The sequence below is a fragment of the Plectropomus leopardus genome, chromosome 19, assembly GCF_026936395.1.
Source record: "Plectropomus leopardus strain MGB_pleo_1.0 chromosome 19, ASM2693639v1, whole genome shotgun sequence".
NCBI lineage: Eukaryota > Metazoa > Chordata > Actinopteri > Perciformes > Serranidae > Plectropomus > Plectropomus leopardus.
Window position 1 is genome coordinate 28,467,444 of NC_142194.1, and position 12,823 is coordinate 28,480,266.

The 12,823-nt window shown below is 37.1% G+C and overlaps 1 protein-coding gene across 1 annotated transcript; it reads left to right on the top strand.

Annotated features, from left to right (window-relative positions):
- The first annotated feature begins 289 nt into the window (after positions 1–289).
- Positions 290–4,536, top strand: adoa (2-aminoethanethiol dioxygenase a). The gene is made up of 2 exons (XM_042507843.2): positions 290–884; positions 1,930–4,536. The coding sequence occupies exons 1-2, from the start codon at positions 549–551 to the stop codon at positions 2,386–2,388; spliced, it is 795 nt and encodes a 264-aa protein (XP_042363777.1). The 5' UTR covers positions 290–548; the 3' UTR covers positions 2,389–4,536.
- Positions 4,537–12,823: the final 8,287 nt, after the last annotated feature.

Below are 12,823 nucleotides of genomic sequence, written 5' to 3' on the forward strand. Positions count from 1 at the left end.
GGAGGACGGCGGAGAGTTCAATGGCCTGTCCGGCCTTTCCCTCTGCAAGCTTTTCTATCCCTGGGACACCTGGGAAATGTAGTCTCACTGAAATGCAGTGACACTTATTATTGTTTTGAATGTGTTAGTTTATCCCCCATTCTTACTGAATAGGAAATGCATTTCTGTCATATATTATCCGACGATGCAGCTCTTCACTTAGATATCCATTTGTGTAATTAGTTTGCTGTCAAAAATTCTCATAAAACTACATATCCCACACTGCTTTGTGTGTCGTGCGCAGGCTCCATGGACGCGAACGAGGAGGGGAGTCAGTGGAAATGACTGGAGGGAGGCTCTTATCTGGGACTGAAATTAGAAATTATCACCATGAATTGCGTATTACTTTTATTCAAGTCATATTTTTGTCTTGTTTGAACGTTGACAGCCCAGCATCGGAGGAAATTTGGTGACCTTGGACGCTTGGCAAGGCATTTTAACACCGTTTTTATTTGCCTTGGAGCAGTGCCCGAGACTTACCGATAACCGTTTTTTTTCTTACAGCCAAAATGCCGCGGGACAACAAAACTCCTCTTATCCAGAAAATAGCTAAACAAGCCCACATCACATTTAAAGGCTTAAATTCTTCAGAGAACGGGGAAAATAAACTGGTTGAAGACCAACAGAGTGAACTGATCTCCTTAGTGACCGCAGTCAGGGCTGCCGACCTGAAAATTGCTCCCCGGAAAACCAAGCCGAGCAGCGGTGCTGCGGGGCTCCAGAACCCCCCGGTCACCTACATGCACATCTGCGAGACGGAGGTGTTCAGCATCGGCGTTTTCCTGCTGAGGACCGGCGCCTCCATCCCGCTGCACGACCACCCGGGCATGAACGGGACGCTCAAGGTTTTTAAAACCTCCTGTCTGTTTTTTCTGGCCTTTTGTAGCCCCTGTACAACCCACCCTCTGGGTTCTGCCTCCGCAATGTTACTTTGTTTCAGCTAGCCACTGACAGCTAGGGAAATACGTCTTAAAAATCTAAACAAAACCCCCTTTCTTTACTGCACTCAAGATCATTTACCAAAACCATAGTTAATGAGACTGATAACCGATATTTGGATCGACATGCACTGACAATAAAAATGAAAGTCTTTCTGTCAATATTGAGAATTTGGAATCTAACAAACTCAACACAAAACATTGCTTTAAATGTTCAACATCACATTTTTTTTATAAAGAAGAAGATAAATGAATAAATAAATAAAAATAGCCCCTTGACGTTTTACAAAGTTCCTCCTATGCTGACACTTTATTTGCACAGTTTAATTACTCTCATCCTCACCTTTTCTTCTTACCCTTAGCTTATAGTGTGCTGTACTGATAAAAGTTATTTATAAAGTGCAGGATAGTCAGTTTAGTTTCTGATCCTTTTTCTGATGAATAGAAAATTCTCCAAAAAATAAAGCTATATAACATATTATTTGTTATTTTCTATCTTATCTTGTGGAAAGTGTACATCAAATGTATTTGCATCGACATTTATCTTAAGTTTCTTTTTTAGAAAGTTTGTAACAGCAATCCAAAACACTCTGCTGCAAATACACTGAAAAACCAAAAAACAATCTCCCTTGGAAAAGAGATTCTTAATCTCAATGGGACCAACCTGGTTAAATAAAGATTAAATAAAATAAATACATAAATTTCAACTTTTTCATTTATAAAAAATTGTCAAGGGAATTAAGGGAACCTTCAGTCATGCACCTTCTGCTGTCAGTATGAGAGTTGAAGGTTATTCAGGTACCGCGATAGGAGCAGATATTTTTATAACTGACAGTAAGACCAAACTTTACATAGCAGTGTTTTATAATAGTCACATGTACAAGTCAACGCCTGGTCAGTCATGGTGTTGTCAGTAGGATTGTCTTCTGACTGTATCCTGTCTGTTTTTCAGGTTCTGTACGGGAAGGTGAGCGTCCGCTGTTTTGACAAGCTGGAGGATAACCTGACTGTCGGCACCGTCCCGCCTCATTTCGAGCCTCCGCTGTCTCCGCAGCAGACGGGCTCCCTGCGGCGCTCCGTGCTCCGCTCAGTCACTGAGTACTCAGAGACCAGCGGGCCGTGCCTCCTCACTCCTCTGCGGGATAACCTCCACCAGATCGACGCAGTGGAGGGGCCAGCTGCCTTCCTGGATATCCTCGCACCTCCATACAATCCAGACGATGGGCGGGACTGTCACTATTACAAAGTCCTGCAAACTGTGGCTGAGGGGGAAACGGATGGAAAGAGCAACAAGGAGCTGCAGGGAGAGGAGAAGGAGGAAGGAGAGGAGATGTGGCTGCTAGAAATCCCTCAGCCAGAGGACTTCTGGTGTGGTGGGGAACCCTACCCAGGCCCTGCTGTCACTTTCTGAATGAAACTGCGGTATATGACGATGACAAAATGTTGACATCCTTCCATCCACATGGGGAGAATTAGTTTTGCCCTGTTAACAGGGAGCTCCAACATGACGCTCATTATTACCTGAAACTCAAAGGGATCTGGTGCCTTGCTCAGAGATGCTGCAGCAGGGTAGCTGCTCCTACAAGCTGATGCTGGAACTCTGACATCGTACACAGAATACGGACCACTGAGCTGCCTTCCACAAGCCGGCAATCATTTTGTCAGTACTGTGAAAAGAGTTGACACATGGAATTTACATTGCTAATTTGGTATAGTTGTTTGGACCATGATGTTGCCTCGTGAATGTCATTAGCCAAATGTTGTGTGAATCTTGGGATGTCATTAGAATCTCTACCTTCTGGTAGGTTTTGAAAGCCTCGTATATATTATTTTTTCACTCTGCCGCAGAGGACCTCATATCGTGACGTGTCTTAATGCCAAAGCCTGTAACTCAAGACGTACCTGCCTTATTTGTGAATATGGAATGTATACTTATTAAGAGTGCCATGTCTATTGTACACACTACTTTCTTCTTCCAAAGTGCACTGACTGCATTATATACACTTTATTTTGACACTCCTCCTTCAGAATACAACCACATAGGTCATTTTGCACCAGCAGAAATTACAACCCATATTTACATTTTTTGTTAGGGCCTTTGTTTACTTAACATTTTATTTATTTTTTTTCTCAGTGCCATCATAACTTTTCAATTGTTTCCTATATGGAGCTGGAGTCTGTGGCTGCGCCCAACATCTTTTTTTCCGTTCCCCAGCACCTTGCCACTGCTTTTCTACTGAGAAAAAACCCTATCTGGACACAAGTCCTGAGGCGGCAACTTCTAATGGTTGTAGTATTATTATGGGAGCAAAGGAGAAAGTTAGGTGTCCAAGTCGGCTGAGGATAGAAAGAAGGGGTCAAACAAACACAGGACTTACATCTGGGAGACTCATCTTCATGTCCGGTGCGAAACCTTAAGTCAGCGTTTATTTTGTTTTTTTTTAACATAATGGAGTATTTTGTAGTGTGACGTATGTCACTTGTGTCATGTGAGATACGTCATATTCCATTACCTTACTACAAACATACTTATTTTAAGTCAAACCATTATGTTTCTCTAACCCTAGCCACATAGTTTTGGAGCTCTTCTGTCATCCATATTGACAAGAATCTCCTGATTAGGGCTGTACCTGACTGAATTACGCCAGTCAAATTACATTTGGCTGATTAATACTAATATTCAACGATTCCTTTTGTTTTCCATACAAAGTTTGAAAGTTTGTATGGCATTTGTATTTTTGCCTGTAACAAGCCAGCAATAGGATGCTACATTGGAGTGGAAGAGTCAGATGGCCGAGGATAGATTACAACACTGCTATCTAATGGTCGGGGCTTCAAATACATCACAAAATGAATTATAGCCACAAATATTTGCATGTAAATTATTTTTAAAAAGTTTTTGACAATCAGTACCATATGTCAAAATATCTCAAAATATCTCAAAATATCTCAATACTTGATATTGTGTTACACCCCAAGTGAACCAGCTAATTTAGGAAACTTTCCTGTGGGCTGTAGTCAGAGGGCAGAAACATACAGCCTCTGTGGTCGTATGGGTCTTGGAGGACTTGTCATTTCTATTTTATGTGTTTGAATTATTCCAGACTACATGGTTCCTACACAAGTCTGCTTAGTGTTAGAGGAAAATAAGACAATGTTCAGCTATTTCTTCATAGTCTGTGATGTATTATGCTGTAACTCAATCCAAAGTGATATGGCCTATATGATGCATCATATTTAGGTCTGACCAAACTCTTCAAACCCAGTCCAGAAGATATAGTTTATAGAAAAAAATGTGTATTTTAAACTGAAAGTTGTTCTAAAGATTATCCTGGTATAAAGCCAACAGACTTACACTTTGTTCACTACCTTTCACATGTCGCTTGATAAACACTGTATCATTCCAGTCTGTATGTTAGATGACTTATGCTTCTATCTTTGCGGACATCTCCTTTACCTTTATATTAGACTTCACACAGGTCTGTGTGCCAGTTTGACAATTATTTTGTTACTCCAATGTGGAATGTATGTGGAACAATAAAGATGATGAGAAAAATCACTGATTATCTAGTTCTCTTTCATCTGATCTAATCTATATTGTTCCGATTTTATTCAACAACATGGGAAAAAGGCAATGAGCAACTTGGTAAGAAATGTTCCATGAATTGCAAGAAATTAATAGATTTAGAAAATATTTTTTAAAAGCTATGGAAAAAATAACAAAGTTAGGTGAAACCTACATTAAAATGATCTAATTATGTGGCAGAATTACAAGACATTTAAAAAAATGTTTTTTGTTGGCAAATTTTAATTTAATTTGCTTGTAACATTTCTTGCTAATTTTTCCCACTGTCATTTTTCTATGTTTTTGAAAGAAATCAAGCCAGCTTGCTCAGGTTTCAAAGGGTTAACAAACTTTTCTATCAGTCATAACTTCAAAAAATACAAGTGGATCAATTTTATGTCCTTTCAAAACTTTAATACATTTATCTACAAAGTTTTTTCAATCCTTGTCAAATTAAGTATCTTAGAGATGCCAGCAGGGCTTTCTCATGGAGGACATATTGACCTGTCATAGCAGGAAAACCAGGTGTAATAATGACACTAATGATGGCCCTGTTCCATTTGTGTTCCACTAAGCTATGGAGTGAGCCAGCAACACCTGAACACCTGAATGGAATGCAGCCATTGTGAATTGATGTAATTAATTAGATACAGCTGTGTTTTTCCTGCTATGACAAGTCAAAATGTCTGCAGTGAAAAAGGTCCCGCCTGGCTAAAGATGTATATTAACACACTGTGGCCAACACGCAGATGAATTTCTTTAGAGAGACATCTCACAACTGATAACTCCAACGCTCTGCTATTTTCACCAAATCAGTCTAGACTAATAAAAACTGCTACAATAAAAGGAAAAATATCTATTTGTGATTTTGGGTGTTTTTTTATTTTCAGAACTGTAGGAAAAAGTCATTATTATTGTCTCTTTAATTAAAAAAAGAAAGCAGTAAAAGGGGTTAAATAGTGCAACCTAAACAAATAATGGAGGCTTGAGAAGTAAGTAAAATGAAAGAAAAAGAAAGCATGCTGTAAAATCTGATAAGGTGATTTTACTTTAAAAAATCTAGGAAACCGATTGCCTTGAAAATGTTAGTAAATATAACTATTAATCTTAATTTGTGTTAACTTCAAATGTAGGTTTATTTAAAATTTAGCTCATTTTACTATTTTGAGAAGTTTGACAAGTTTACTGTGCTGTATATCTGTATTCTGCTGGGTATAAACTAGTCAGTCATATTTGTATTTTCTTAAACATGTTAAGAAAACAACTTTCAGTTCTCCCTACTTCATTGTTGGCAAAATCCTCTTTATCATGATTAAGTTCAGTCAGACTAACTTGGTTGCTAACACTTAGAAAAACAAGGTCATTTCACTTGTCATTTTTAAGTTGCAACAACTTCACAGAATTAAGTCAATGAGGTTAAATTTCAGGTAAACTTAACACTTAAATATAAAGTAAACATAAATTAAAATACTTGAATTCGCTTTCCTTTTTCAGGGCAATCCATGTCCAAGATTAATTTAAGAAATATCAACTTTTCAGATTTTGCAGTGTAGTGTCAAATCCTTATATCTGTGCAAGAAAACAGACTGGATCTCCCTCCCTGCAGGACAATGACCCCCAAACAAAGTCCCATCCAGACAGAGAAAGCTTCAACCAGAAGACGAGTAAAAAGGTCAACGTCCGGACAGGCCAATTCTTCTCCCACACTTCAGCACAATAGAGGATCTGTGACAGGAGCTGAACGTTACTGTTAATTTGTGGTTCTCACTCAATCACGGTTAATATTTGAGGAAATCTGCATAAAGGTGAATATTCAATAAATGCTTACATCAGCTGTTGAAGCTATAATTTAAATCATTCTCTCTTCACATCAGAAATACCCCTCCTATAACTGGCAGAGCAGCTGTCATGCAGCTACTGAGACCATCAGCAGCTGTATGTGTCCCCGACTAAAGCTTTCTTGTCTTTTTTTAAACACCATACTGCTTCACTCAATTTATGGAAGTAAAATATAATTTAATCCAGTCTGCATGTTCACACATACACATGCTTTACAGCAGTGACACTCAATTTATGGTCCGTGGGTCAAATCTGGCCCCAGATAAGGTGCTGGGTGGCCCCCCAATTGGTTTCTGATGCACAATCAAAATAAAGTGATTCACAATGGAAATTATTTTTGTAATTTTAGTATCCATAAGGTGCCAGAGTACATAAAACAAATCAAAATAGATTCAAAATAGAGCTTGTTTATTAAAAGTGCTAGTGGAGGACCCCTCACCCTGACAGAGGTCCTGACTATTAAATACTGTCGATGCTGTCTCCTTCAGTCGTGTGTATGTCTGCAGTTTTCGACCAAGATGTCAGCAGGTGGTGCCCAACCTTCCTTGGACATTTCAACTCTGCACCACAACATCCTCCAGTTGGCAGGTTTGCAATGATGGCCAGACACTGCCCATGTTCTCCTGGCTTCCAGCTAAACTCCTTACTCTGTCTTTCCCCAATGTCCTAAAGCCCTAGAAACACCCTAAAATCCAAGAAACATCCTAAAATTCGAGAAATGTCCTGAATTCCTGAAAACATCCAAAAATCCAAGGAATGTCCTAAAATCTTAGGAACTTCCTAGAATCCACATGTCCTAAAATCCTTGAAACCTCCTAAAATTCAAAAAAGTCCTGAAATCCTAGAAATGTTTTTGAAATCCGAGAAATGTCGTAAAATCCAAGACATGACCTAAAATCCTAGAACATCAGAAAATTCAAGAAATATCCTAAAAACCTAGAAACGTCCTAAAAACCTTAAAATGTCCTTAAATCCTAGAAAGGTCATGAAGTCCTAGAAATGTCCTAAAATCCTAGAAATGGCCAAAAATCAAAAACATTACAAAGTACTCGAAATATCCTGAAATCCTAGAAACATACACAAATTCTAGAAATGATCTAAAATCCTAAAACATTTCTAAAATCTTGGACATGTCCTAAAACTCTAGAAAAATATATGGGATTGCTGCGACTGGCCCCTGTCCTACCATTTTGCAAAAGTGTCCCAAAGCAAAGTAAGTTGAGCGTCCCTGCTTTAGAGGCGGACATTGACTGCAGACACAGTGACCCTGGCAGTCAGGTCACTGGCTGTGGCTCATATTAAATACAATTATCCTCAATTTGCAGTGTGAAGTCTATCAGGCCGCTGCATCAGGATGGGGAGTACTTGAACAAGAAAAGCTATTTACTGGCAGCTTCTGCTCAAGATTTCAGATATGTGCCTTTTTTTCCTTACTGTGTATTCTCCTCTGTTCATCTGACAGTCACTAAAGACTGGTGATATTTCTCAGGAAATATTCCAAAATCTGCCATCAGGAACGTCCTACACCAAAACAGCATTCAACAAGACCATAAGAGCAGTGCAGGTGCAGTCGTAAACCTATAGGAGGCTGTAGGACTGTCGACAGCACTTGACTTTAAATCCTCCTATTTAGTATTCATAATTAGCATATATATTTTATTCACACTATAATGTAGTTGTAACCAGATCAAAGTATTTATAATGTGTTTGTTAAGAAGTATGACTCCTGTGAGCACACAGATGTGAATGCTGCTGTATCAACAGATAATGAAAAACAGCTGCAATAATACAACATGTCTTCACAGGAGAAACTATAGTTATTGAGTGTGCTGTTCATCAATACACTCTGAAACTATCCTTAACTTTCTTTATGTTGTAACATAATTTTAAATATTAATTTAAGATAAGTATAAATATAGTTGTCTGGACATTTTTTTTTCCAATTTTTTGGATGATATTTCAGATAATTTTTTGATTATTGTCACCTTTAACAGCTTTTTTTTTTGTGGTTTGTGGGACATTTTTGGTCAAGTTTTTCATTAAATTCTTCCATTTTTTGAAGGAAATCAAAACAATTTTCTCAAGGGTTTCAGAGGTTTAAATGGTAGGGAAAGGTGTCTGAATGCTGCACAAGAAAACTGATTTCTGTGTTAAAGGGTTAAATTGCTTACACCTACAGTATAATGAGTTATAACCCATTTATTAAATGTTTGTTTTGCTGCATATGCATGCTAAATAGGGAGGGTTAAAGTGTGATGTTGGCAGGCTGTGCGTTGCAGGGGACGGGTGGAGAACAGTGTGGTTCTTTGTGCTGCTTGGGATGACACTGTACAGTTTTGGTAATTTGTTCTTGTGGTCAAGTTGGTGTCAGGAGAATAAAGATGGTACAGATGACTGCAGGCTTCATGCAGCTCCTTAAGAGCAAAAGTCAGACACTTTGAGGATTGTGCTCGTTTACCATCTTCGCCACAGTCAAACATGTAGATTATCATCTCTTTTTTCTGTGTGCCCAGGGCAGCTACTGGTCCGAGACATGTTTAGGCCACTTCTAGTAAAAACTACATCGCTCAGCAAAGCTAAAGCTACTTTATTTAAGTCACGTTAAGACTCTTTTATATTGTTGATGTTTTATTTTAAAAAAATCCATCACAGCGTCGTCAATGACATGTTATTAAAATGCTTCATTTTGGTTTTAAACTTTTAGCTGGCACCCAACTCACTATCATACTGGAAAAACAGCCAACCAGAAGGAGCCTGATCGCAAACTGCAAGTATACTAGTGATTATCACAACCAGTTATTAAAAAACTTAAAATCTATTAAATACAGATAATGAAAGTTAAAAAAACCCACAGGCAATGCAAAGAAGTGACATCAACAAATGCCAACATCTTGGACTGGAAATGATAATGTATGCTATTGAAATGTGTCTATTTTTCTCAACTAAATGTAACATTCATACTGTTAAGTGCAAAAAAATGTGCCAATAAAACCATGTGCCATTTTTTTTTTTTTTTTTACCATATTTAGTATTTGGAGAAAATACATGCTATTTCCCTTAGGTGTACAGCCACGATCAATGTTGCTGCTAATCATTGACATATCCCAGGCCTCGATAATAAAAAAAATCTACTTAGCATGTAGTATATTAAAAATAATTCATTTTTATGTTTTTTTCTCCATATAAAAACATAGTGGTATCATGTAGTGCAGTCTCTCCAAAAGTCTGCATAAATCAGAGCATGGACTGTGACAAAGCATTGCAAAGCAGACGGCACTACGGCGCTTTAACAGAACATAGTGCCACTGATCTGTAGCCTGTCCATACATTGTGCTCTGCAGAGTTAAACATAAAAAAAAGAAATGAAACACCTTAAAATTACATTCTATTATTCGTAATGACTACAAGATGCAGGTTGGTCCAGAGAATTTTCAAATCTGTAGCAGGAAGACCTGTCTGTCCTGCAAGCCAACCCCCCAGAGCTGTCAGGGGGAAATTCCCCTGAGGAGCAAACATTTGAAACTCAAGAGCTAAAGTGACCATTTTTGAGCATTTTGAAACGAAATATCTTAGATCATGGGTTCTGAAAGTTTTGATCACTGAGAGCCATTTTAGGGAGACAGCATGATTGAGGGCTGTACAGAAATAGTGCACACATTCTGACTTTTTTACTACATATATCACTGTAAAATCTCACAAGATGATCTCACTTAAAATAATCATGGAACCCGATTGCCTTGAAAAAGGAAAGCAAATTTAACTATTGTTATTGTTATAGTGTTAAGTGTTCTTATAGTGTTAAGTGTACTTAAAAATAAGCTGTATCTACTTAATTTGTGAGGTTGTTCCAACTTAAAAATGAGAATTGAAATGACCTTGTTCTTTCTAAGTGTTAGCAGTAAACCCTGTGAGTCTGATTTAACTTGTTCGAGACAAAGAGGATTTGGGAAATGATGAAGTTTAATGACTGACTAGTTTGCAGTTAGCAGAATAAAGATATATAGCACAGAAAACTTGGTTCACTAAAGTTGCTAAAACTGAGAAAGACTGATTTAAATAAACATGTCATTTTTAAGGGGGAAAATTTTCACAAAATCAAGTAAATATAGTTAAATTTTAAGTGAACTTAAGATTTAGATATAAAGAAAACTATGATTAATAATTATATCTAGTTAACATTTTCAAGGCAATCAGTTTCCTTGATTTTTTAAGCAAAATCATTTTTTTCAGTGTACTATGACTTTTTTGAGACATATTAACACTATCTCAAAACTATCACAGTTGACAATGATATAGTCCGCGTATCCCTTACATTTTAGTACCTTTTTCAACTTTTGAATACATTTGAAAGTAATGAAAGACAGGACAGTGTTTGACACTGATTTTGCTGACAGCAGCTGAGCATCAGCTTCAGCTCGGGTACGCTGACGTCTTGTGCACAAATCACACACAGAACTGCAGTCCTGGTAGTAATAATAATGGCAATTTGTTTAGTTTACTTAGAATTATAACAATTGCTCATGATTACATCTGACATTGGTGCATACGGTGGTGTGTGGTTGCCTGTCGTAGCATCAAATTTTTTTTAATTATATATTTTAGCAATATATTGGGAAAGGGACATTTTGATTGTGTTTGAATTTGGGGGAATGTGTCCTCCTCAATTTATAATATAATTACAGCTTAGTCCGGTATGACAGATCAACACAGTGACAGTATGGGAAAATTGATAAATTCACAGCAGAGAGAGCCTCACAATGATTTTTCACAGCTTCAGTGTCATCATAAATATGGTCATGAAATGTCATCATGATATATCATACCTACTAATATTAACTGTCTACATATGGGACTAAAGCCTTGCCCACAACAGGCTGTTAGGTTTTACTTTAGAGGAGGGATGTGTGGGAAAAGATCTTAAAATACCTGATCAGGTTTGGCTGTTAGCTGTTGTTGTTGTTTTGTCCACATTAAATGAATTATTCTCATGCATGGGTTAAGTTGACTTTACAGCATCAGTATATGATTTGGTTTGGTGGTGTTTTGAACCCTTAAGGTGTAAAGCACCATAAATAACAAAATGAAAAGAGCCACATCCTGGTGTTTATGATTCTACAGACATTAAAGTAGTGGAAACAGGAGACCACAGCAGCCCACTCCTCTGAGGTGTTTGACTGTGAGTCACGACTAATGATATTACACACTGAGGCAACATAAAACACACAATACAGCAAAAATGTGTTTTTGATTTTAGTCTATTTTAATTAATCTAATTTTATTAATTTTCAATTCATGTTATTTTATTTAAGCTGGTAAAAGTCTTGAACAATGAGCATCTTGTTTGCTAAGTTTCAAGGGAAAAAAAGATGCATAGTTGACTATTTTGTTGATTTTAGCAATAACGTGAAAAAAAATGTATAGGCTGATTCCAGTATTTTAGACCCAATTTGTTATACATTTATGTTAAGAAATAAATAGATACATGAATATAAGCAAAGTAATTAATAAATATAACAACCACCAAAACTGTTTTCCTTGCAGTGTGTGGAAGGCTCAGAAACATTTAGACCTATACTGGAAAATACGTTTTAAAGAAAATATAACTCATCTGGTAAATAATTAAAAAACAAATTAAACAAACGTTTGTTGGTTTTTCTTTTATGTAGGAAAAAGGCAATAAGCAATTTGGCAAAAAAAAGTGCATCACAATTTGCAAGAAATTGGCAAGACATGAAGAAAATTTTCTCTCTTTTTAAAAAAGAGAGAAAGAGTGAAATGTTTGAAAATTACCAAACTAAATAAATAAAAACGGAACATTTACTGAAAACTATATCAATCTTCAATACTTTAGGCAATTTCCGTTTTTGTTTTTTACTTTTAAAAATTAAGATAATTTTCTTGTAACGTTTTACTAATTATTCTGCAAAGTTGTGGGTCATTTTTTTGTTGGGTTGCTCATTGCCTTTTCCCCATGCATTCTTATATTTTACAGGTTTATTTCTCTCTTCTAAAACTTCTGAGAGTCTGGAAATAATTGACACGACGCACTTGCAAACGTTGCCCTGATCATTCTGCCTCTTTGGAGGGAGGTCAGTGCATCATTTCACTAATTTTGCTCATAGAAAAGTTGAGCTTGACAGTCTGCAACAACTATTTATGTGACATTTACAAAGTGCATGCAAACCAAACCCCAGACTGTTTATAACCTGGTGTGATATTATTTATATCTCATTTGTGATTTGACCTAAAAAGGGTGAGTGGGTGAAAACTGAGTCACAAGTGCCATGAGTGACGCAAGGTGGGATTTACCCAATAAAATTTCCAAAATCAACAGCCTCACGAGTCTTTTTTATAAACAGTTAAAAGAATTGTGTATGCCAGTTTGAACCCGGTGATGTTTGGCTTCCATTAGTGCGCTCTGATAATAAACCAAACTGATACC

Bases quoted from the DNA above. Each gene is read 5' to 3' on its own strand.
- adoa (XM_042507843.2), top strand. From the start codon at position 549: ATGCCGCGGGACAACAAAACTCCTCTTATCCAGAAAATAGCTAAACAA. The intron at 885-1,929 runs GTTTTTAAAACC...TCTGTTTTTCAG, and splicing joins GCATGAACGGGACGCTCAAG to GTTCTGTACGGGAAGGTGAG.